We start from the raw sequence: 24,776 nt of genomic DNA, 5'->3' as shown, positions 1-24,776 counted from the left end.
TTTCTGAAGGGACTGACCATGGGTGTGGCTTTCCTCCTGAACCAAATTTCAGCAGTTGGAGGAGCTGAAATAAGAATATATCATGGGGCTTCCCTGGTGGCGCAGTGATTGAGAGTCCGCCTGCCGATGCAGGGGACACGGGTTCGTGCCCCGGTCCGGGAAGATCCCACATGCCGCGGAGCGGCTGGGCCCGTGAGCCATGGCCGCCTAGCTTGCGCCTCTGGAGACTGTGCTCCACAACGGGAGAGGCCACAGCAGTGAGAGGCTTGCATACCACAAAAAAAAAAAAAAAAGAATATATCATGGCACGTGCTTGGCCGAGAGCATGGTGTTACACTTTCCTTTTTACGTATTACTTTCTGACTGTTTCTGTTGAGCCTGTGGCCCTAGTTATCAAGGCTGAAAGGAGCCAGGGAACGGTGGAGGCCCCAGTTGGCCTGACTTGTTGTCAGGTAGAGGCAGAAAGCATCTCTTCTGACTGAGTTCAGGGGGAGGCCCAGCTGGGCCAGACCAGGGCTGCTGTGGAAGATGGGTGCCCCCATGGCCAGGGTGGGGTGGGCCCTCGACCTGTGGGCAGGGGCGGTCAGGTACCAGGCATCAGCCTGGGCGGCAGGAAGGGCAGAGCCTGTCATGGAGCCCAGCTCAGGAGTCACTGCCTCTGAGAAGCGTTTCTTGGCCCCCTACTTACCTACCCTGACAGAGGGACCCTCAGCCCCTTGACCTCCCTCCCTGGAAGCACCGGTTGAACCAACGCGGACTTGTTTGCTCATGGGTCTGTCTGCTCCTTGGGGGAAGGCGCCCTGCCTGAGGCAGCCCAGTGACTGCGTAGACCAGGGGTGGCCGGCCGGCGTGGGGCGGGTGGGCTGGGGAGGAGGGAGGGGGAGAACAGCTACAGGCGACGGTGAACTTGACAGATGTCATTACTCCGCTTTTATGAGTGAAGCCCCCCAAAGCCTGGGTGCTAATTCCCTTGAATAGACCGAGCAGCTCTCGTGGGAACATGCTGGCTCCGCCGGGCAGGTTTACTAGCTCTTTGTGGCTCCGCCTCTGCACAAAGTCCCATCGACCACGAGGACAGGAAATGACACTGAGGTGGGACTGGAGACCGTGGAGGCCCGGACAGGGCTAATTAACGCACGTCCCGGGACAGCGGGATCTCAGAGAGGACTTGCTGGGCTGCCAGGCAGGGCCCCCGTCAGGTGTGTCAGCTTAGTGGTTACCTGTGGACCTGCTCCAGGGGCTGAACATGACAGAAGTCTGGAGGGGCAGCCCTCTGTTCAGGGGCCCCGGGAGGGGCGCGGTGACGACCCCTCTCAAGTTCAGACACTCTGTCCTGTTGTCCCCAAGCACATTCTTCTGTGTCAGACCCTGAACCCCATTTGGGGAGCATGGTGTTCACCATCCTTAGACCACAGACGGCCGTGGGATGCTATTGGAGTCCACAGTGGCGAGGCCCGGGCCGAGGGCGGGCAGGCGCCCCCGTGCAGCTGTCTGCCGGGCCTGCGAGGCTCTCTCAGTCCAGTCGGGGAGGGTCACCTCTAAGAAACAGACTCACCTGACCACACCCACGAGAGACCTAGTTCCAGACCAGAGATCAAAATGGTAATGTAAAAAGAATCCACCATTCCTTGGTCGAAGCCCCTGTGCTCTGTTTCCCCGCTCCCCAGAGGAGCTCACCTGCCAAGCTAGATGCCAGGCCCCAAGGCCTGACTCAGACTCAAGTGCTGGGGAGGCTGAAATGGCCACCCCGAGTGGCCGGGGGCACCAAGGCAGACGTGTTGACGTGGCAGCCGCCAAGGGGTTGGAGCTGCGTGGACCCAGGCAGCACCCCTCCTCGGCCACACAGAGCTTCTTCCTGGGCCAGAGCTCTCCCACCTGTTACCTCCCCTGTAGGCCAGAGCCTCCCTGCTAATGTCCTGTGGCTACAGATGAGCCAAGAAAGGGATAGCCTCAGCCCTGTGTGCCATGCAAGTATCATTAAACATCATCTCCTGTCTGAAAACAACGGACGTCCAAACCCCACTCCCTCAGGCCAGGTGAATTCTCTTGTAGTGGACTTTCTGTTGGTCACCCCCAAGCCATCTCTCCCCAAGGACAATCTTCTGTCCCTTGGTTGTGACTCGGGACACACCCTCAGCCCTTCCTGCTGGTTCCCTCCATAGATTGTGAGCCTGGCGTCCCGTTCAGGACGAGACCACCTTCTGCTCTTGGTCCCAGACTGAGGGAGCCTCTTCTTTTGCCCCTGACCCCCACCCCAAACCCAGATGAAAGCAGCTTCCTTATTTCCACAGCACCAAGATATCTTCTCTGCTCTCACATCTTGCTTGGGTTGGGGAGGGGCGTCTTCTGAGGAAGGGAGGGAGAGGCCACATTGCCCTAACCGGCTTTGCAGAGCACCTGCACCCGTCTTTGGGAGGGAGGTGACAGCAGTGGCAGAAACAGTCAAAGAGCGAGTCTGCCGAAGCGGATCAGGGGAGCGAACCCAGCAGAGAGGACCTTTGAGTGGGGACGGGGGTGGCAGGTATTGGGAATGACTTGAGGGAAGAAGCAGGTAATTGAAAGGTTTTACGACACAAGCTATGTCTTCACATCCTTTTGAAACTGTGTGCTTCTGGCTTGTTGGGAACGTGTGTTCTCGTTGGAGCAAAAGGAGTGTCGCCTGGGAATCCGGAACGTGTGCTGTACATCCGCATGACTCCTGTGTGACTTGGGGCCCTTGTTCCCGCCACCCCCCGCCCCCGCCAGAAACCCTCCCACCCCAAACAGCACCAGTCGGTGCAGGGATGTTCTCTGCAGACATTTCTGCTTGATGATTGGGTCCATCCTCCCACTGCAGCATTTTTTGGGTGCTGGCCAGGGACCCGTGGCATCGGGCCACCCCTGCGTTCCCTGAGGACTGAAATCACAGACCCAGAAGCAACACAGACCCAGGGCAGGCTCTGAAATGCAAGCCGTGTCACTAGGCTTTCCTTTGCTGCAGCTTAAGGGAAAAAATGAATTCTGTGTTTATTCCTCTTTTGTTTTGGAGTCTTAGATGACTAATTACAGGCAGAGTGGTTCAGTGTCTCATTAGTAATGATGATCTAAAATTATTTAAAATCTGACATACTCTACCCAAACCATTTATTCTTAGAAATTCTGCCCCATTATTCCAGGACGATTTGATGGTTCGCTTCCACTGCTTTCCTGCCTTTCCACAGTTATTGCTCCCTAGCTTGGATCAGGAATTTGATCCAGATTTTTTCACTTACCAGTGTCCTTCTGTGTTCTCAGACCCCGGTTCCTAATCCCCCTCCTTATTTCAGGCCTCCCAGGATTTTAGCCCTGCTGCTTAACTTGGATTCCTCAGTACCCTCCGCCCCCGCGCAGCCTCTGCCTCTGAACTCAGCCAGAGGGCGTAGCCGCCACCATTTTCTCATGGTGGCATTTGGAGCCACCCGGGCTGGCAGCCTCCGACCCGTCTCGTGCCTGAATTGCTTCCCCATCATTTGGGGCTGGTCCCAGAGACACCCCTGCTGGTGTTTCTGGGCTCTCTCTGGGCCATGTCTCTCTCATGTGTTGTCCGGACCTTCTGACAGTCTGAGCTTAAAACTCTTCAGCCCAAAGGTCTAGAGAGGACCTCCTGTGAGAAGCCTCCCCCATGTACTGCTTCTGGTTTTCCTTCACCAATATCAAGGATGAGGGCCTAGGGTGGACAGGTGGCAGATGAAAGCCTTTGGACCTGATGTTCCCCAGACAGTTGAAAGCAGTCCGGGATTTAGAACGCCAATGGAATTCCCTAATCTAAGCATCCCCTTTTACAATTGGGGAAGCTGAGACAGACAGGGGAAGGGACTTGCCAAGGGCACAGCACTGAGTGGCAGACCCACCAGGAATCCTGATTGCATCACTTTTGAAGGTTTCATGCCCACTTTCCTTCTCTGTAAAACGGGATAATAGCACTTGCCTTCTTGGGTTGGGGGTGGGGTGAAAGGCATCAGCTCTCTGGACCCCTCCAGTGTGACCCTGGCCCCAGAGAACTCTGCCCCTTGCTCTGGTGGGAGGAGTGGAATTTCTCACCGTCTTCTGGGGATTGGAGGGCTTGACTCTGTGACCTGACAGTCAAGCAGCAACTGCCGAGCCTGTCTTCCATTCTCTTTTGCTCTCAATTGCAGTGAAGTCTCTGTCTTTCCTCTTGCCTCTCACCTTGCCCAGAGGGGTCTCTCCCTGCTGTGTAGCATCCCTGCTCACAGCTGCCCGGACCCTGGATATGCCTGAATCGACAGCTTCAGCACTGATTTAGGAGTCCAGGCACATGCAGAAAAGTTTCTGGGTTAGCCTTTGGTGTCCCTCCTGTTACCAAGGGGGTGGGGTGGTGGTGAAGGATTGCTTTAGGAGGAAGGAATGCCAAATGCACCAATGACGAAATACCAAGAATCACCAGGTTTCAGGCTCTGGGAAGGTCGTTGCTTGGATCCAGATGTGCAGAAGCCTCCTCTGGGGCCTGTCATCGCAGACCCCTTGCTCTTAGAAACCTGCTGACCAAGGAGGGATACAAGGTGTGCAGGGGCCCCACGCTGGGGTATTTGGTGAGAAGGCTGCCCGGGGTCCGGAGGTGGCCTTACCCCAAAGTGCCTCCAAGGAAGGCCTCAGCTGCCTCCTGGGGAGAGAAGAGAACTGCGGTCTTAGAGACCCCCCACTAGCTCTCAGATCTGGGCCTCGGTGTCCAGAAAGCCCAAGACTCCAAGAGTTTAGGAACGCCCTTTGCGAGCTCCTTAGCTCGACGGCTCCTCCGCCAAGGTTCCTGGGACTCCGACCACTTCGCCCCGTGGTTACTTTGCCCCTTCACTTCCCGCCAGGTCCACTGACTGTCCCGCGGTCCCTCTCTTTCCTCCTCCAGGCTGCGCTCTCCCTCCCCCTTCCTCATCTGCTTGGTGTTTACATAACACCTGTCTCTTAAAATACCTTTGCAGGTATTGTTTCTTTTCAAGCCTCTCAGAACATCAGCTAGTCGCCCAGAAGGCTTGTAAAGCAGCAAAGGACTCGGTATTTGAGCCCCTGCTCCGTGTCAGGGGTTGTTCTAGCTTTACCTAGACTCTGATGGTGTCTGACAGTCAATGCGGCCTTGGTTCTCGAGAAAAATGTGAACTGTCCCCTCCTGATGTCTCCTGGAGACCTGATTCTCTGGCCAGCTGGCAGCCTCCCGGGTTGGGGGGGCGGGGTTGGGAGGGGGATAACCCAAGCTGATAACAGCAGTGATTGTTTCTCCAAGGAATCTTGGACACACACACACACACTAAGCCTGGGATCTGGCCTTGCCAAGAGGTCAGTCTTGATTAGATCCGTAATTGAAATGCTGGCTGATGTCCTTCCAAATGAAGCAGAAACTGCTGGCCCAGCCCCACGGGGGAAGCTGTGGGGTACGATGCTGTGTCTTTCTTCATAAACAAAGGCGTGAAGCAGGCCTGTTGTGGAAAACGTCCCCTCCCCTGTAAGGACCCGGGTCCCCGCAGGTTCTCTCTGATCCTCCACGTCCGGGCAGCGGGCATCCGGGCAGATGCAGGAGGCTAGAATCGAAGTACCAGCAAGCGATCCCTGCGGGGATCTTGCAGAACAAACGAGAAGCAAAATCTGCTTCTTCCTAAGGACAAACATGCATTTTTCCAGGCCTTTCAAAGCCGGGCAGGTCAATGGAGTTATACCTGGCTCTCTAATTAGGACTCCCACAAGCTGTTAGGTTCTGTACCTGCTGCCTGGTGTCTTACACAAAGGGGACGAATCTGCTCCTGCCTCTGGAATGATTAAAGCTGCAATCCCATCCTCCTTGCTGCCAGCGGCCCCTCCAGTCACCCCCGACCACCATGCACCCACCCACGAGTATGACAGGACGCAGCCCGGTGTACAAGAAAGTTGGCTTTAGGGAAATCCAGGCTTAGGAGGCCATGTTGCCCAATGATCCTTTGGAGACTGAATGGGAGAAGACAAAGGCCAGGTTTCGGAGGCGTTATGAGGGCGTTTCAACGATGCCTTAAGCTTCTCCGAGTCAAGTTGCTTGATGACAGAAGAAAACGGGCCTCTTTTCTCCCTTTCTGTCCTCGATCCTGGAGAAAATAGTATTTTTGTGCTGACCCCGCCCAGCCATCAAGGTAACATGTGCTTTGGCCGACGGGGTGCACGCGTTTCAGGGCAACAGCATCGCCTGCCTTTCTTGCCCCTCTCTGCTCTCGTTGGGGGAGAGGAGCTCAGGGCTCCTGCCAATTAGAGGACGCAGACGGTGCCTGCGGGGCCGGTGGGCCGTTCTGCTCCCGGCTTCCCAGCTCCACCTACAGTGACGTCCTGTGAACTCAGCCGCGGAGGGAGTATTTATACCACGGAAAGTGGCAAATGCTACGCATCCGGGGTTTTTTCTTTCGGAGAGCAACGTTACCAGCACACGGCTGGACTCCGATCCAGATGGTTTAGGGGTGGGGAGGGAGGCAGAGGAAAAGGGGGAGCAGTGGACATCGGCAAAGAAGAGCACAGGTGTCCCTGAGTCAGGACTTGCGGACGCAGGGTGCTTGGGGCACAGATGCAGTGGAGCTCACCTCACCACTCTCCATAGAGACGACAGCTGAGAGGAGGCAACGGGGAGAAAGGCTGCGGCTCAGAGCTGCCCGGGCAGGTGGCCGGGAGGGAGAGGTCGTTAGACTGCGGCTCAGAACTGCCCGGGCAGGTGGCCGGGAGGGAGAGGTCGTTAGACTGCGGCTCAGAACTGCCCGGGCAGGTGGCCGGGAGGGAGAGGTCGTTAGACTGCGGCTCAGAACTGCCCGGGCAGGTGGCCGGGAGGGAGAGGTCGTTGGGAGAGCTCACAGTTTGGAGCCAAGAAGACCCACGTTTGAATTCTAGCTCTACCACCCATGGGCGATTCCTATGACCTTGGACAGTTTGGCCTCTGTCATGCAGAAATGAGAATTCCACCCTGTTTTATTTTTTTTTAACGTCTTTATTGGAGTATAATTGCTTTACAATGGTGCGTTAGTTTCTGCTGTGTAACAAAGTGAATCTGCCATACCTACACATACATCCCCATATCCCCTCCCTCTGGCGTCTCCCTCCCACCCTCCCCATCCCACCCCTCCAGGTGGTCACAAAGCACTGAGCTGATCTCCCTGTGATCTTCCACTGCTTCCCACTAGCTGTCTATCCTTATAGGTGTTGTGAGGGCACCTGCCCAGCACGTAAGAGCTGCCCAGCAGGTGTTAGGTTTCTGCACCTTCCCTTTTCCCAAGGAAGCATGGCTGTGAGAACAGAGGGTGAGGTGAAGAGGTCCCCAGGGCCCATGCAAGGTGGACGTTAGGTCCTTTGCGAGAAGGCCAGGGCTCACTTCTCAGCAAAGTACCCCAGTCGGAGAGCAGGGGGTGCCCGAGAGGGTTACCAGGAAGCTGAGACCAGACCCGCTCAGCTCCTGGGGCAGCAGAGCCCGGGGCAGGTCCCCACTGGCTGCGAGCGGCCACCTCTGTGGACCCAGTGAGTGTTACCTTCCCTAAGTCCACACACGTGAGAGTCGCAGGAGCTTAACCACGGGAGTGATATTTCCAGTGGCTGTAATTTCCTCCTCCGATTGCCTGTCTCCATCCAGGTGATTGGTCGACCCCTCAGGGATCCGCTGGGGAGCTCCCTGCACAGGCACGTGGCCTGGAGAAGCCTTCACGGCCCTGGGCACCAAGGCCCAGCCCTGAGGGCCTCTGTTCAGGGGAGCCACCACGTCACTGCACCCTTCCCGTGGGGGTTGATGGGGGAGTTTTGAGGAAACGGCCCTAATCTTGATGCTGTTTACTCTGTGTTGAAGTGGTCAATGGTAAGAGCTCGGCTCTGTGGAAACAGAGAGAGCGGGCCAGGTTGTTCCATTTCCCCGGCAGCCACGTGGTTCCTGGTGGCAGCTGCTCCCCGCATGTCCCAGGACGAGGCCTGAGGGCCCTGGGGAGAACGTTTATAACAAAAGCCCAGGCGAGGAAGTCCCCATGTCCGAGCAAACTGCCTGTCTTTCTTTTCCTCACTGCAGCATAGCTTCCCCGGGCTCTGTCCTCCAGGCTGGCCCGGCCCAGCCCAGGGGTCCCAGAGCCCACACCTACCTTCCTGCCCGCACTCCGTGGGGTGAGTCCTCATGTTATTTGTGGAAAACGTTTTTTCCAAGGTTTATCAATTCCTGTCCTCCCGTCATCAGAAACTGTCTTATCATTTCTGTTTGTTCCTGTGTAAAAATGGAAAAATTGTTCATGCCAAACCCTGGCGGGGACGGGGGAGGCGCTCGCCAAAGTGACCGCGTCCTCCTTGGCGGAGAGTAAATCACCGCGCTCACGTCCCGGCGGGGCAGGTGGGGAGCATTGTCCCGCTCCAGCAGGTGGGCCTCGGGTGGGCAGCCCCCGGCAGGACCTGCTGGAAGCCCGGTCACGGGAGCACTTGGCCTTGAGGCGTCCTGGTGGCCGTCGTGTAGCTGACGTTCTCCATGATATCCCCAAGGAGCCTGCAGGGCTGGGGCCTGGAAGCCCTCCCCTCCGCTCCCCTGCTCCGGGTGCCATGGAGGGTGCCAACCCTTCTTAGGGTGGGCACTGCCTAGACTGGAGTGGGTGACTGAGCAGGGAGTTGACGCCCATACACAGCCATCTATTGAGTGCCTGTAGTATACTGAGCACGTGCCAGGGACCGGAACTGCTTGTCAGTCAAGCAGCATTTACTGAGTGCCCACCGGGTTCCAGAGCACACAGGTCCCCAGCGTCCCCAGGTCCCCCACAGAATCAGAGCAGAGCCTGCTCCCCTCTCTTCCGCCTGGGCTACTGCGCCGCTGTAGGGAACGTGCCTCCGGGGCCGCTCTCCTGCTTGTGTCCAGTTTTGCTGCTGGAGGGCAGTCTGCTCTGGGCCTCTCCTCCCCCGGGAAGCCCTCCCAGCCGCGCCGGCCGCTGCCCCTCGCCCCTTCCTTTCACGCTGTGGTCGGTTACCCTGCAGACAGCAGGAAAGAGTCTGCCCTGTAGTGTTTTCTGCTTGTTCCTCCAATTAAACTTTAAGCCCTGAAAGAATATAGGCACCAGGTGTGTAGTAGGTGCTCCAAAAATACTTGCTGGGTGGGAAATTCTACCAAACCCTAGTATTTTCATCTGGAGATCATCTACTCCACCCCTTCATTTTCTAGGTTGGGAAAGAGGCTAGAGAGAAGGTTTTGCCTAAGTTGGACAGCTGGCGGTGGACCACGGAGCTGGCCTGAGAGGGCGTGCCCTCCACCAGGGTGCCGTTTCCCAGCCCCAGCTGCCGGCCCAGGGAAGGCCAGGACTTCTTGCTGGAAATAACAGGACCAGCTTTTGCTTTCATTGTTTGGTGGTAAATGTTCAAACTCACGTACAGTGACACGCCAGTCAAAGGTGTGACCCTCCCCCACCCCATCCCCCCATCTGAGGACAGTTTGGGACAGAGGCCTGATGAGGGTGGGTCAGGGTCGTTGGGAAGGGATCTCAGCCTGGGACCTCAGGAGTGGGGCTGGAGTTTCTAGGACCCTCCCACCCTTGGCTTCTCCCAGGAAGCTCGTCAGCTCAGCAATGAGGTGGTGGCCTGTGAATCTTCTTTCTGACCGTGGAGAACCTCCACTCCCCACTCCAGGGCTCTGGGGTCATGTCTCCCTCCCCATTCCCACCAGCTTCTGGAAGAGCCAGGTGACTGCCTGGGCTGCTGTTCTCACCTGTGGAAGCCCTGGGACCCCACGGGGAGGCTGGGCCCAAAGCAGGACCCGGTTTACTCTCTGGCCGGGCTGCACAGGCCTCGAGAGGAACGCCATCTTCCCAAACACACCCGGAGTAGCAACAGCCTCCCCTGAGGGTGGGAGGCTGGGCCTCGGCCTCCGGGGGTGATTAGCACCAAACTTTCCACCGCGTGGGTAACTCAGACCGTGGGGAAATGCTGACTTCCAGGCCACCCCTTGCTCTTGTTCCTGCCTGACTTGCTGTTGGGGAAGGTGGATATCCCCCTTATTTATTATTTATAAATAAGTCAACCAGGGAGATGTTTAAATAAGTCAGCCAGGAGTCTCTTGCCCATTACCAATGGAAAAGTATGGGCACGGGGAGCCGTGTTAGAACCCACAGAAAACATTGGCTGGGGCGTGGCAGGTCCCACAGCCCTGGGGCCAAGCTGTGGCTTTCTCTCTCCTCAGAGCTGGCAGCTGACGTTCCCGTTCACGCTGAGACTCTGAGCTAATAGTTGCAACAACAAAGCACGTGATTCAAACGGCAGAGTGAGGGAGGCGAGGCTAGAGATTTATCTGGAACGTTACCAAGAACTGTCCCAGGCTTCAGAGTAAGGACGATGCCCAGGATCTCCACATCTTTCTGGGGACACCAAAGCTCCCCCCTTCGCCCCTCGCCAGGGCCCCCGCCCAGCCTGAGGTGCAGAGGTAACCCCGAGATTCCTTCTCACGGGTATCCCTTGATGCTGCGTGGGGCTGGCTTGATCTGACATTTCTTCAGTTAGGTCAGTGCACCACGCAGAGCTCTGGAGATGCTCACGCTGGTGTTTCTGAGCGCGAGCTCGTTGAATTTATGAGTGCCTCGCCTCAGGCTGCGGCCGGTGTGGAGCTCACCTGCCCGGGCACAGGACTCCCTGTCACCCTGCCGGCCTGGTCTCCGAGGGTCCTGCCTGCTGCAGTGTGGGACACAGATAAAAGTAATTCCACCCCCAGGGCTAGGGGTCGGGGCAGCACTTGGGGTAAGGAGAGAGAGCAGCTCCCAGCCTGCCTTTGCGCTGGTTTTCAGGGAGGAAGGAAGCCGACGCCTCCTTAGTCCTTCCAGCGCTCGAATCAGAGAGATGCTCAGACATACTGATGTTGAGGTGATGTCATCCTTCTGTTACTGAGGTCAGCTCTCCCTTTTTTTTTCCTGACTAGCAAAATCACCACACCATGAACTCTGAAGGGCAAGTAAAGGGGCGCTGGGCTCTAGACAGCCAGGTTGCCATCGGGGCCAAGGGAGACTGCCGAGGGCACAGGACACCCCATCTCTAATCTGGAGTCTGAGCTCATCTTCCAGCAGAGATTACAGGAGGGGGATGGTTATAAGATTAGCACAGCCAGTGGGAGGGATGCTGCTGAGGTTACATCGCAGGGAAGGGAGCCAGGCTGCCCCCGTCCCAGACTGAATGGGCGTGCCATGTGAGTAGCGTGCCGGGTAGGGTGGGCGCTCTTCACGTCACACAGATGAAGGCAACGCTGTCAGCCCCTCTCAGGCCAGGCGCTCTGGTGGTCCCCTGGGTCTGGAGAGCCCATGGTCTGGAAGCCACAACGTGCAGGAAGGGCCTGCGCTGCCCAGGCAGGCTGACAGAGCTGGACGGGGATGTCATGTCCCCAGAACTTCTCCCCCAAGGGGGATTGCTCCCTGGACAAACCAGCCACGAGGCTGTAGGGTCAGAGCCAGTGAACCCAGAGAAGGCTCTTGACATGCGTCTAAGCTTCCTGTATGCCCGGTGCCCTCTCTAGAGATCCTGGTAACCTGACGTGGGGCAAAGAGCCCTGAGCTGGTCCTTGAGAAACCTGGGTTCTGGGACCCAACTCCCAGGGCCATTTCCTCATTTCTCTGTCACCTCTAAGGCCCCTCCCCGGTGTGGCTCCCCCAGATAGGAGCCTGCCTACCCCAGACCATTCAGGGAGAGCCACTGTCCTCCAGGGAGAACTAGACACGCAGGGCCAGGTACCAGTTTACGGGAAGCTTTTAGAGGTGGAGGCATCGGATCCAATTTGGGGTGATAGTGCTTCACCGCTGTGTGGCCATGAGTGGTCACCCCAACTCTGAGCTTCTCATTCGTTTTTTATAAAGGGGGGAGCGTCACGTTTTCTCTCCTGGAATGTTCCCCCTTATCCTCCTTCCAGCAGCCTGGCTCTGTTCTCGATGTGTCCACGCGTAAATGACAGCCCTGCCCTGCTCAGGGGGCTCTCAGTCTGGGGCAGGACCCCCGGCAAACCAACCCCTCCAGGCCAGAGAGAGCAGGGAATGTGGCCAGGGTGTCGGCCTGTGCCTCTGAGCGCCCTGCGCGCCACACAGCTCCCGACACCGCGGTGCTGGATCATCGCAGTACTCAAAAGAAGATTGCGGAAGGGAGAGAGGAGCTAAAAACAGCTTTGGTTGTAGCAAAGTGAGCGAGCCCCATCCTGGGAACCCGGGAACTGGGATGCTGTTCCTCAGCTCACTCTGTGACCCTGACAGCGTGCGTGCCCACCCATGGCCCCCTTTCCCACCTTTGGAGGCGCTCACGTGCCCTTCTGCACACGCCTGAGCGGCCTCCCGATGCCTGCTGCAGACGCGACAGGCTGTGGGTCTTCGGTGCTTGGAAGCTGCTGGCAGGCCAGCTGTGGTTCCTCCCTGAGGGGCTGTTCCCTAGAAGCCACCACGATCTGTGGCTATTTCAGCACTGACGCCGAGCTCCCCAGTTTCAAAGAAATTAGGCCAGAGGAAATTTGGGGCCAAGGGCCCTGAGTCTGTGTGACATCCACTGGGGGCTGGACGGGCCCTCTGGCTCGGGCCAGACTTGCCCTCCCCGCTCACCGCCGGTGTTTACTGCCTGACGGCCCATTGCTCTGCTAATCGTAGAATGAGCTCCTTCAGAATATTCCACACCATCCTGGAAGAAAGCAGCTTTGAAAGATTCTGCCAGTCAGACGCTTAAAAATAAAGGAAAAGCCACACTTGCGGTTTTCTGGGGCTTAACGGCTCCTTCTTCTGAGCCCACAGTGAGGTCTCCTTTGGGCGCTGCACTCAGTACTAGAGTCCAGTGAGATGGGGGCAGGCGGGTGGGAGGTCTGAGTTTACCATTCCTCTAAAGCCCTGAAGTGTGTGTGTGTGTGTGTGTGTGTGTGTGTGTGTGTGTGTGCGCGCGCGTGTGAGAGAGAGAGAGAGAATTCTGGAAGCTTTCTTCAGAGCCTGAAAGGCTATAGGGCAGAAAGGGAGGGGAGGGAAATTTTCTGCATGACTCCAGAGGACTCAGCAAACATCAAAGAGTAGGAATTAGATATAAAGCCTAATTAGGGCTACACATTTTTAACCGACAGTTCAGACTGCCCACCAACGGTGTGGGCGGCCTGGAGAAGTAGTGAGCTCCCCGTCACTGGAGGGTGCAAGCAAGAGTGGGAGGCTGCCTGTCGGGGACTGCAGCAGGGATTTCTGTCATAGAGCAGAGGCCCAACCCCCCCCCGCCCCCCCCACCCTGCACCAACCCCGAGGATTTCTGCTTCCATAGCTGGTTGGCTGCTGGCTTCGAAAAACAAGAGGTTTTTGAAAAATTGAGGGTTTTTTCCTTCTGAGTTGAGTTCAATGCTAGAAAGGCCTGGTCCCCAGAAGGTACATTTCTTCAAATAAAACATTTGACCTGGAAAGGGGCCCCCCCGAGAGCACAGCCTCCTGCAGCCGCCAGGCATCCTGGTGAGCAAAGGTGTGGGCAGCCTCTCAGCCATGTCTGCTCATCCTCTGGGGGAGGGAGGGGAAGGGCTGGAGGTCCTTCCCTCCTCCCTCTGGAATACTCAGCACCATTTCACAGCACACACTGCTGAGGGAATGGCTCCCAGGGTGTCTGCTTAGTGCCCAGACCGCTGGTTCCTCGGGCCGAGGCTCCCCTCTGGGTGCTGCACCCCCATGCCTGTCTGAGGACATGGGGGCATTTGGCCTAGTTGACTTGAAGTGGGGTGGGGGAAGGAGCCACCTCGTGATTTGGTTCTGACTTCGGAGCAGGGAGGCTGGGGGGATGTGGAGGACAGAGGCCACAGGGGTGCCAGGAGGTTTTCTCGTAACGCTCGTCTCCAGCCCCAGAATACGTGGAAAAAGTCTGGCTACCGTGGAGGCCTGGTCCCCATTCTCCTCCCCCCGCCCCCAGCTTCTCAATCCCACCAACCCCGGTCAGGAGCCATCCTCAAGGTCACTGTCCAGTACTGGCCCTTCCCTGGGAGCCGCTCAGCCAGCACTGCCCCTCCTCTTCATGAGGACATCAGCGGCCCTTTGTTGCTCTGAAGGTCAGATGGCCTCATGAACGCTCTGTCCCCACCTGAGGACCGGGGCAGCTAGGTGGGACTCTGAGACCCCCAGGTGACGGTTGCAGCAGCCGTGCACATGCCCTGCTGTGTCCTGGCTCAGATGAGTACATGGTTCTCAAGAATGGCTAGCTTTGGCCTTTGGGGAAACTGGATCAAATTGAGTAAAGTGGCAAAGAACCAGCCCCTCCCCAAAACTTGAGATCTGTTGATAGGAAAACTGAGTCCCACCAACTCCCAGGGGTCCTTCTCCAGGGCATCCTCGACTCACTCTTGACGGCCTATGGAAGGCTCTGGAGCTCCAGCGGGCAAGGGGCTGTAGGAGGTAGGGTTGCAGACGCCCTCGGCATCAGCCAGGATCCCTAGGATGGGGCTCCTTGGGGACTCCTGGCCGGGTTAGGCGGGGCTTCCGTGGCTGCCATAGTTGCCAAGATACACACACTCGGGCCCCTGACAAGCCAGCGCGCTTCTAAGCACCCAAAGCAAACAGAAATGAAACACAAAACAGAGCCCAGTGTAGACCAGGCCTCACCCAGAGCGGCTGGAATCCAGGTGAAGAAGCTGCAACCCCACCCCATCCGAGTATGACTTCAGTTCCTTTTCAAGGCGTTGTTGGAAAGCAGGGCGGGGCTCAGGGCTGCCCCCTCGCTGCACCCACAAAATGCTCGTGCTCAGAACCAACAGTGCCTTTGACGCTTGCAGAGAAAAGCGGGCCGCCCTAGGCTTGGCATTCAGAGCGCTCCGAGGAAAGCCTTTCCAAGTCGGTTGTCTCCTTGTGGTCTTCTGATTTGAAAGAAAAATAGTTTTGAGAACACCACCGCTCCACCCTGCTTCTCTCTGATGGATTGCATCTTCAGGAGGAAAATGCAAATACCTGAAGAGAAGTGACCGCAGCGCGCTGGGTTTTCTCACCCAATGTGATGTTTCAGCTGGTGCTGACTCCCAGACCAGCCGACCTGTGGCCTCTGGGAAAGGGTGGGAGCTCGTGTGGGGTCCCTGTTCCCTCTTGGGGACCTGATAGGCTTCCAGAAAGCCCTGACTCTGCCGTGCACATACAGCTGTGTTGAGGGTGGTGTTAAAGCACTGGGCTCCGAAACTAAAACTCTGGGTACTTGCCACCAGGCCTCTCCTCCTGGCACCTTCAGGAGTCGAGCCCCACTCTGCATCCAGGGGTCGTGGCCTTGAGCAAGCCCCTTTTCCTCTCTCGCCCTCTGTTCCCTCATCTGTAAGAGTGTAGGACCAGAAAGTCTGTAGGTGGGTTCTGGGGTTTTCTTGGGGAGCGGTGTCAGATCTGTGGTGAGTGAGCAAACAGCCTGAGGGGAGGCCATGGCAGCCCCTGGGCTCCAGCGGGAGGTGGGCAGCTTCTCCCACGGAGCTGCTCCCCTCCCTCACTCAGCCACCATGCTGATATACCCGGAAGGCGGAGAAGGCTCTGGGTGAGCGGGGTCTGACGGGAGTGTGGACAAGGGTGACCTGAGGCCAGAACTTTGAGGGGCTCATTAGTCAGAAGCACTAGAAGAGGCCATACCCACTTCTCCCTTCCCCACCATCACACAGCATCCACACCATCCCCTTTTCCATCCTTCCATCCATTCAACAGACATTCACCTAGAACCTCAGCTGTGCCAGGCCCGCTCTAGGTGCTGCAAAAGCAAAGGCAAATCAGATGGTCCCTGCTCTTACAGAGCGCCAGCCAAGAGGGCATCAGGGATGGCAGTGACGAATCATCTAACCGTGGGCATCCTGGAAGCCCCCCCTGCCCCGCGATCGTTAGGAGGAATGCTAACGCTCATAATCATAATATTGATGATGGGGACCATTCACCAAAGGTTTATCATACTGAGTACTTTACAAACTCTGTCTCATTTAGGCCTCGCTGCTCTCCTGTATTTTAGTACTTGTCCCCATTATACAGACAGAACACCTGAGACCCAGAGGAAGTTGTCCAGGTCAGTGGTGGAGCTAGGATTCAAACCAGTTTGGGGGAGCCTAGAGCCCGTGCTCCTGACCTACCCTCTGCCGTCTCTGAGCGATCCACACCTTTCCCCGGCTGCTGGTGGGTCCCTCTAACTCCGGAGCCACCAGCGGTGACCAGGGCCTGCACAGCCTGTTTCTTGACCCCCTGACACACCTCCCCCAGCCAGCACAGCCACAGCTCAGACTGCAGCCAGCTCAGCAGCTCTGTCATTGTCCCCGGGAGTAACAAGCTGGGGAGACAGGCTTTCCTTTAGCTGCCATCACAATCCCGGGGTCCTGACAATGGGAATTCCACCAGGAGGAGGCTTAACTATCCTTGTCCAAAGCTCGGAGGTGCTGGCTTGCCTTGAACGGTCCCAGCAGCTCAGGTGCAGGCCAGGCCCTGGGAAAGGCTGCAGATCTGGTCATTAGCCCCCATCCAGGATGGGGCCCCTGGCTCACGGGTGCCAGGGAAATCCTTCCCCCTCTGCAAGGCATGCTGTGGTGGGGATCTTGCGTCGATGTTATCTCCCTGTACCTGTGTGCCTAGGGGGACAAGCAGGGGTCTGAGACGCCCTTGAACCCAGCGAAGGGCTGACTTGGCACTTGGGCAGAGCACCACAGGGATGTCTAAAATCTCCAAGGAGCTCTTCGTCCTGCAGCCCGGCTATTGGTCTCCCAGGACCGTGGACAGACGTCTCCGCAGAGCCAGGGCTGCAGCAGTAGAGCCTGCCCAGGGCTCCTGCACGGGTGCCCTCAGCGTGGGACAAGGTGTTTAGTCCTTGGGCAGCTATTTTCACACACGCATGAAAGACATGAATGAGGAAGATGCTAATTGGCTTCAAACTAGCCAAGTCCATTTTGTCTCATTTGAAATAACAAGTTTAATTTAATCCCTTATTTGCAACTTGGTGCATCACCAAGATCTTATTTGTACAAAACACCTGATTATAATAATTACAAGCTTAGGAAGCTGCCTTCATTTGTGTCTGAAGAAAGGGACTAATGAGTTACCTCCTCAGTGGTTCCCGTCTTCTCAGAAGGCCAGCCCCAGACAGCTCCCCACCTCCAGAGTCTCCAGAAACAGCAGGGCTGGCAAAGGTGGAGGCCTGTTTGCACATCCTCTCCAAGAGAAAGGGAGAGGTCCCAGTGTTAGGAGCACGGGCTGCAGCGTTCACGTCTCAGCTCTGCCACTTACGCCCTGCCTTAGGCAGGAGCCAACATTACCTGCCGAGGCCCCGAGGTGTAGACGTGAGTGAGGGCCTTGGCGCGCCGGCCGAGGCGTAGCCCAGCGCCTGGCACATAGCTCGGTCGTGTTAGGATTGTCACCAGGACCCAGCTTTGAAAGCAGGCCTGCTTCTTGCCCACATCGGTGTCCCCAGCACGTGGCTGGGGTCTGGGCAATCACTCAGTGAGTTTTTGTGCTTTTGATACGGGGGGTACTTACTAAGGTAATGAAATATATGTCAGTCATCGAAATCTCCGTCTCCTGCCAGCCTGAGGGCTGGAGCTGGGAGCCGTGTGCCTCTGGGTAGCCCTGCCTAAGGTAGGCAGTGTAGCCTGGGCTTTGGGGGGAATGGGGATCTTCAGCACTTAAGCAGATGGACTAGAGCCCCAGCAGCGGGGGGCCAGGCCGGGACTGACTAAGGTTGGAGAGGTGGGCGGGGGCCGGGGGCTGTGTCCTGCAGAAATACCTGGGCTGACAAATCAGCCTGGATGAACCCAGAGGTCTGTACCGGGAGAAAGTTGGCCCCAGCTGGTGGTGAGAACATTTTGGCCTCTGATCTTTGCAGAAGAGAGGAAGCAGGGGGCCTGAAGAATGAAAAAGACAGCAGGGTCCTAATGCATAAGCACACATCAAAGCCAGGGGAGGCCTCTCACAACGTAGAGGGGCTCCGGAGGTGTGTCAGTCCTGACAGCCAGGCCCGTCCAGGTCCCATCCCACCTCTGGCCAACCTGCCGGCAACGCTGGCCCAGTACAGTGACTCAGACCCCAGCTGGAGCTTGTTCTGGTTGGTCTCCTCGTGTGACTGATTTCTGAGCTGCTCTTGGCTCACTGGGGCACTGGGGAGAGGCCGATTTTTCATTCCCTGGCCAAGCCTGAGCTGGCAGCCCCTAGCAAGTCTGATGTCTCCCCGAGCTGCTCCAGCTTTAGGAATTAGTTCCACTAGACAGATTGCTCAGGAAGCTTCAAGGTCATCTGGAAATGGTAGCCTGTTCGTACATTCGGAATATAAGTCCAGGAATGGGCTGGAAATTTCCAAGCCCACGAGAACACTAGAGAATCACAAAGGCCCTTAGCTGCCCAGCACTGAGGGCGACGGGTCAGATTAGCCCAGTGGCTGGTTCCTGCAGGCATTTTGGGGGGTACACTTGCCGCTGCCATGTACCCTAGAGCCCCCAAGATAGGGTAGATTGAGCAGCCTGCCACTTTCTAAACAAAATTCCCAGCAAGAGGACTGGGGCTTTCGTCCCCACTCCAGCAGAGTAGGGGCAGGCCATTGCTGCTGTGACCTCCGGGCCTCGCTGGACCAAGGCCCTGGTCCTCCTGGGTCTCCGCATCTCATTGGTCTGCCTTCCGGCTAACAGGAGCCCCAGTCCTTTGGCGGCTGCAGCCACCCCAAGCCTCAAGGTCACAGCCGGCCTGTGGGCCACCAAAGGGAGGCAAGGAGCCTTCCGGTCCTTGAGTGAATATACAGGATGCTCCCAAACAGGAGAAAAGCTGTGCCCTGGAGAGGAGCCACCTCCCCATTGTAACCGTGGGAAGGAGCGACGGAGCCGGCCGTCAGGGGTCAGAGAAAGTGGAAGGGAGAGACAGCATGGCGGGTGCCCGTTTACTGTTGCTCAGATGTAACTGGGTTAGTGCCTGAGGGGCACCGGGCTTGTCTCTTAAAGTGACAGAGGCAGCAGTGAGCGGATGAGAAGCCAAGGTGGGGAGAACGGGGCTTTGGCCTCAGGCAGACCTGGGCTGGCCTGCAAGCTCCATACTCATGTGCCCTGTGACCTTGGGCAAGACACTTGGCCTTTCTGAACCTGTCTCCTTATATCTAAAGTGGAGGAAATAGGGGATGAGCCAAAGCCAAGTTCAAGTGTCCGGCATAGTGCCCGACGGGGAGACAGAACTCCGGGTACAGAAAGGAAACAGCACAAGGTTGCTTCTACTGCAGCAGAGCCAGTGGGACCTAAGTTATATTCTCCACCTGCACCAATTAACCAAGCATGCCTCTTTGTGGCTTACCAGGTGGCTTGTCCCCATCACCATTTGCCAAACACGCAATCTGTGCCTCCCTGCCTGGTAGAGCCGCTCAGAAAACATGTGTGTTCAATAATTTGATGCATTGAGAAAGTCTTGCGTTGAAGGAACGCGACGGGACTCCTTCTGTAACCTTTAAATGCCCGTGTTTGCTGCCATTACCCAGACCCTCCTCCCTACTCTCATTTCTCTGTTGGCTAAATCAGAATGTTCTAGCATGAGCTGGGGCTGATAACCTCCCCTGGAAGAAAGGGGGCATAGCCCTCACGTCCTGGGAAAGTGGCCTCCCGTTCTTTCCACCTGACCTTCGAGGTTGGGAAGTGCAGGTGTCAAGCTGTCAGGTTTTCTCTAACGGAGGGCGGAGGGCCGGAGTAGGGGGGGCGCCACCCGGGAGAGGGATGCAGTTACTCCCCACCCCACCGTGCACTCCACACCCGAATGGCCTTCAGGGAGGCCCGAAGAGTTGGGAGACGCAGGTTCTGGCCCGGCTCTGCAGTAAGCAGCTTATGCCAGGGCAAGAGACCCGGAGCCTCTAGGCACCCTGGCATACTCACCTGCAAAATGGGGGTAGGAGGACCCAGTGCGTGAGCATATTTTCCGCCGCATAGTAGGTGCTCCTCAACTGTGGGCTCTTTCTCCACAGCAATAAAAGCAGGCCTTGCACGCGGGTGCTTCTGTGTCCTGGCCACGCCTGTGTGAAATTGCTCTGGAGCCCCCAGGTGAGCTAAGCACTTGGAGCAGGGCCTGGTGTGCCATAAACACTATTAGCACTCGCTGCCCCTCTTATTATTAATATTCATCCTGCCAGGAAGCCCGGGTCCACACTGAACGTCCGCCCTTGTCCCCTTATCCCCTCCTGGGTGGGTAGGGAGTGGGTGCTCTGGGGAGGGAGCCATGAGGAGAAAACCCTGTGGACGCGGGAAGTGCTTCCCTGCGGTGGCCTCATGTGCAAACAGGGGGCTTTCACGGTAGTCCCAGCAAACCTGACCCTGACCAGCCTAGGAAGGCAGCCGAAACCCAGCAGTGCTCACTGCAGAACGGGGAGGCCTTGCAGTCTGAGGAGAGCAAATTCCGGAAACCCAGTAAAATCCTAATTGCGAGCACTGGCTTCTGCCACCTCTTTTGTTCTGAAGCTTGGAACACCCTCCTGCCTGGCCCTGGCCACCCCCCCGGAGCCCCCAGCTCTGGCAGATCCAGTCCAGGACCTACTCGTACCCAGGGACTCCAGGGTGGACATTGTTACAGCGTATCTGGATGTTAATAAGAAAGGACACGTATGCAGTTTGCCTCTTAGAGAAGCTGGACCTGACCTTAAAGTCTGCAGCCTCTGTTGGCCTGAGGCCTCCTCTACCTCCTCACTCAGGGAGCCTCCCCGAGCTGGCTCCCCTCCCAGAGATGAGGCGTCACACCCTGTGCTGGGGCCGTGGGTCTCCCAGGCCCCTCTGACTGCAAGCTCCTCCGGGGTTGGCCTCACGGCTCCCATGCCAGCTGCTCATAGGTGCAAGCGACTCTGGGAAGTCAGGCTGCTTTTCTGGCTCTCAGACACCACCCCCAGGGCCACAAGCCCGGGGCAAGGTCAGCCGGACAGCCCTCAGGGCCTGGACACCAACTGCTGAGGGCACCTCCTACCCCGTCTAAGAGCTCATCTTGGAGGCCAGAGCCCTTTGGAGTGGGCCCACCTGGCCCAGGCTGCACGTTATGCCCCTGTACTGCCTGGGTCTGCCCCTTGCCCGCCGGTGAAGTACAGCTTTGAGGAAACCAGGGAGGGCTCACCCCTGCCACACGTGAGCCACAGAAAGAAAGTACAGGGCCGAGATTTGAAGGACCGGTGAGTCAGGCCACATTCTTGGGCAGGAAGACAAAACCAACACTGTAAGGATGTTAGGCTTCTCCACACTCTTAGAGCTTTCATGCAAGTACAATTCAACTCCCAAAGGGAAGCCACAAAGTGATTTTTAAAATTCATCTGGACTAGTACAGGGCAAGATTGTCAATAAATACACTGAAAGCGAAGAGCGATGAGGAAAGGCTCTAATCCCACCTGTTCAGTCCTAATGTGGAATAAGGAAATCCAAACAGCACGGTGCTTATGTGAAAGGAAGGTGGTGTAGCTCATCGGAAAATTTAAGAAGCCCCCCCCCTCCCCCGCATCTCTTGCAGTAATTCACTGTGTGACAAAGGCAGTGCCTCACAGGAATGAGGGGAGGGGGGGAGTAGCTAGTTTGTGTCCAGCTACGTAGAGGAGACCCACTGGGGTTTCCTATCTGCTGGGGAAGGTGGACAACTACGGGGGCGGGGCGGGGGAGTCAGATCACAACAAATGGAATCCAAGGCATGTCAGTTCTTTGAAAGGATAACTGCCTAAGCTTTGAAGTGACAATCAATCAATCAGTAAATAACCAAAGATCAACAAATTCAACTTAAAAAACTAAAAACTTCTGTTCACAGAAGAAAAAAAACCCTCAAAAGTCAAAAACAGACTTTAGACAATTACGGTAACAGATACACGTCTTCTAATGGGCATGGGAAATATTGAATATTTAACCTCAATTGTTATTTAAGAAATGCAGGTTTTGACAAGGAGGGGACAATCTGCACTTACAAAATTAGTAAAAATAAAGAGTAATGATAGCGGGGGTGGGGCAGGGACGGACCACTGCAACTCTGTAGATGGCTAAAAACGTGACGCCACCCTTTGGGGATATCATTTGCAAAATATTTGGAGAACCCTAAAGAGTCTTATCCTCTGACCCAGTAACGCCACTTTGGGGAAATTTGTCCTAAAGGAAGAGTCTCCAAATGGTTGTCCAGCTGGTTCCACTGAGCTTGTCCAGGGCCTCTGGGGAGCCCACTGGGGACTCTGGGCCCCCCCCTTGTCCTACCCCCAGCAGTTCCTTTTTGTCTGTTTATACCCATAATGTGTGAGCGTGAGCAGTAAGATTCCATTTAGCCAAAGATTTCCGGGGCTATAAAAAACGCTTTGAGGGCTTCCCTGGTGGCGCAGTGGTTGAGAGTCCGCCTGCCGATGCAGGGGACACGGGTTCGTGCCCCGGTCCGGGAAGATCCCACATGCTGCAGAGCGGCTGGGCCCGTGAGCCATGGCCGCTGAGCCTGCGCGTCTGGATCCTGTGCTCCGCAACGGGAGCGGCCACAACAGTGAGAGGCCCGCGTAGCGCAAAAAAAAAAAAAAAAAAATACGCTTTGAAATCCATTCGTCTAAAAGAGCACAGAGGGCTGTCTGGAAAGATGTTCGTTGGGTACAGCCTAAATGTCTCCCCCGTGAGGGAGACGTTGAATAAATGAGAGTGTATCTGTTGGATGAAAGAGTACAAACACATCAGTTGCGGAGATGCACAACTTGGAAACACGGTTATGATAAAATATTTGGGGACCAACACATACGCCCTGATTAAAACTAAAATGACAGCTGTGCGGGGGCCGAGCCTGGAGTGCACAGGGGACAGTGAGATCGGGGGCGTGGTTAGGGTAAAGGTCTGTGAGCAGCTAGAAATCTCTGTTCTAATTGTTGTGGTAGTAAGGCCGCAAATGACATTTCTTGAGGTTAAAAAAAATAAAAGTTGGCAGACACCCTTCTGTTCAGGCAAGTGTCCGCCGTTACACGCAGGACGCCCTTGAGTCAGTACAGACCATGGCCCATCCAAACGGTTCGTTCCTGGGTGAACCCTTTGAAATCGCCATTTTTATGGTTCAAAAATGGCTGAGGGCTTCCCTGGTGGCGCAGTGGTTGAGAGTCCGCCTGCCGATGCAGGGGACACGGGTTCGTGCCCCGGTCTGGGAAGATCCCACATGCCGCTGAGCGGCTGGGCCCGTGAGCCATGGCCTCTGAGCCTGCGCGTCCGGAGCCTGTGCTCCGCAACGGGAGAGGCCACAACAGTGAGAGGCCCGCGTACCGCAAAAAAAAAAAAAAAAAAAAAAAAATGGCTGAACATCGGTAACTTCATACAGTTCATGGTTCGAGCGATTCTTTTGACTCTTAGCCCCAAGTGCAGGAAGAACTTGAACTTACGTTGTGCCCAGCCCAATGGAGATGCATGCCTCCTTCCAAGGAACGTGCCGAAACTCAAGGACAGATAGGAGGGCAGAGGGGTAGTCTCTCTGACTGTCTGTCTGTCTCTGCAGGCCCTGATCCTCCACCAGCTGGGCCGCTACAGTCTGGCCGAGAAGATCCTCCGGGACGCAGTGCAGGTGAACTCCACGGCCCACGAGGTCTGGAACGGACTGGGTGAGGTCCTGCAAGCTCAGGGCAACGACGCGGCGGCCACTGAGTGCTTCCTGACGGCCTTGGAGCTGGAGGCCAGCAGCCCCGCGGTGCCCTTCACCATCATCCCCCGCGTGCTCTGAGCAGCGCCCCAGCCTCACTGCTGCCCAGGCCAAGGGGGCCCCGCCTGGGCGCTGAGGGTCGAGTGTGCGCACGAAGGCCCTGGATGAATGTGCGACTGACCACAGTGGACTAAACAAACCAACCCCTGGTCATCGCTCTCTACGTGCATTTCTGTTGTCGTTTCCGCCAGCCCAATGATAGTTTCTGAATCTACTGACATTGTTCAAAATGGATCATGTGCCATATTTTGTTAGCTGACATCTAAGTTTTAAGTAAAATGATCATGGAGTTAATCTGCAAATGTAGAAAAATATATTCAAAGTTAAAATTCAGTGGCAGAACAGATTATTTTTATCAGAGCTCTAAAGAAAACTGTTCTCTCCCCACCATCACCACTCCTGCCCTACCCTTGGCCCAGAAACCAAATGTGAATTTTCTGTTTTCCGCCTCAGTACTCGTCCAAGCCAGGACACCAGCCGACAATTTCTTGGTTTTGTTGTCAGTAATTGTACCATGTGATAAATTACTGCCCTCACTTAGAACAAAGCCTGAGTCCAAGAATATTTATATTTTACCAATATAGGCCTGTTACAAGAGAAGGAAATATGAGTTATTTAAGTTTAACTTTTTTATGTGAATTCAGAGTTTATTTATCGATGGAAATATGTACAAAGAAGCTTCAAATGGAATATTTACCGACATTCCTTATACATGACAGACACTTGGCTAAATGGAAAGATGAAGTTAATAATAAAATGATTTTTAAATGGACCCATGGCTTGTGTTGTTCGTGAAAGCCCACAGACCCGAGAGAGGTTAAGACTCAGTTCCTGGGGTGGGGAGCTTTCGGCGCCTGGGGGCCCGCCCTGGACAGGTCAGCCCTTGGAACTAGGAGGTCCAGCCCTGATTTTAGTGTGGGAATTCACCTTTCCCAGCTCTCCGCATGTTGCCTGGGATTGGAGCCTGTGACTGAGGCTTGGCCAGTTAACATCTAGCATCCACTTCTACGGAGGATGGGGAATGAGCGTGTGACCTGAAATGGTCCAATGAGAGTGGGAGCTGCAAGCAAAGGGTCTCACTCTCCTGAGGGACTTAAACCTGAGAGGTGAGGCTGGAACTGTAGAAGCCATCCTGCCACAGTGAGGAGAGGGCATGTAGAGGCTTGGGGGCCAGATGTGAAGTCAGAGACTCAGCCCAACAGAGTGAATAGTAAA

The 24,776-nt window shown here is 56.1% G+C and overlaps 1 protein-coding gene across 2 annotated transcripts in view; it reads left to right on the top strand.

Annotated features, from left to right (window-relative positions):
• TTC7B (tetratricopeptide repeat domain 7B) overlaps positions 1-24,333 on the top strand; it is a 239,346-nt gene extending 215,013 nt beyond the window's left edge. For both annotated transcript variants that reach the window (XM_089908118.1, XM_022576286.3), the window contains one exon: positions 23,361-24,333. In XM_089908118.1, coding sequence (XP_089764244.1) covers positions 23,361-23,582 — 222 coding nt within the window. In that variant the 3' untranslated portion in view covers positions 23,583-24,333. The remainder of the gene's footprint in view (positions 1-23,360) is intronic.
• The last annotated feature ends 443 nt before the right edge of the window (positions 24,334-24,776 follow it).

Source organism: Delphinapterus leucas, chromosome 2, assembly GCF_059928025.1.
Source record: "Delphinapterus leucas isolate spDelLeu-1000000601 "Yukka" chromosome 2, BTC_Dleu_Yukka2, whole genome shotgun sequence".
In the NCBI taxonomy this organism is placed as follows: domain Eukaryota; kingdom Metazoa; phylum Chordata; class Mammalia; order Artiodactyla; family Monodontidae; genus Delphinapterus; species Delphinapterus leucas.
This window is presented reverse-complemented; position numbering and strand designations above follow the sequence as displayed.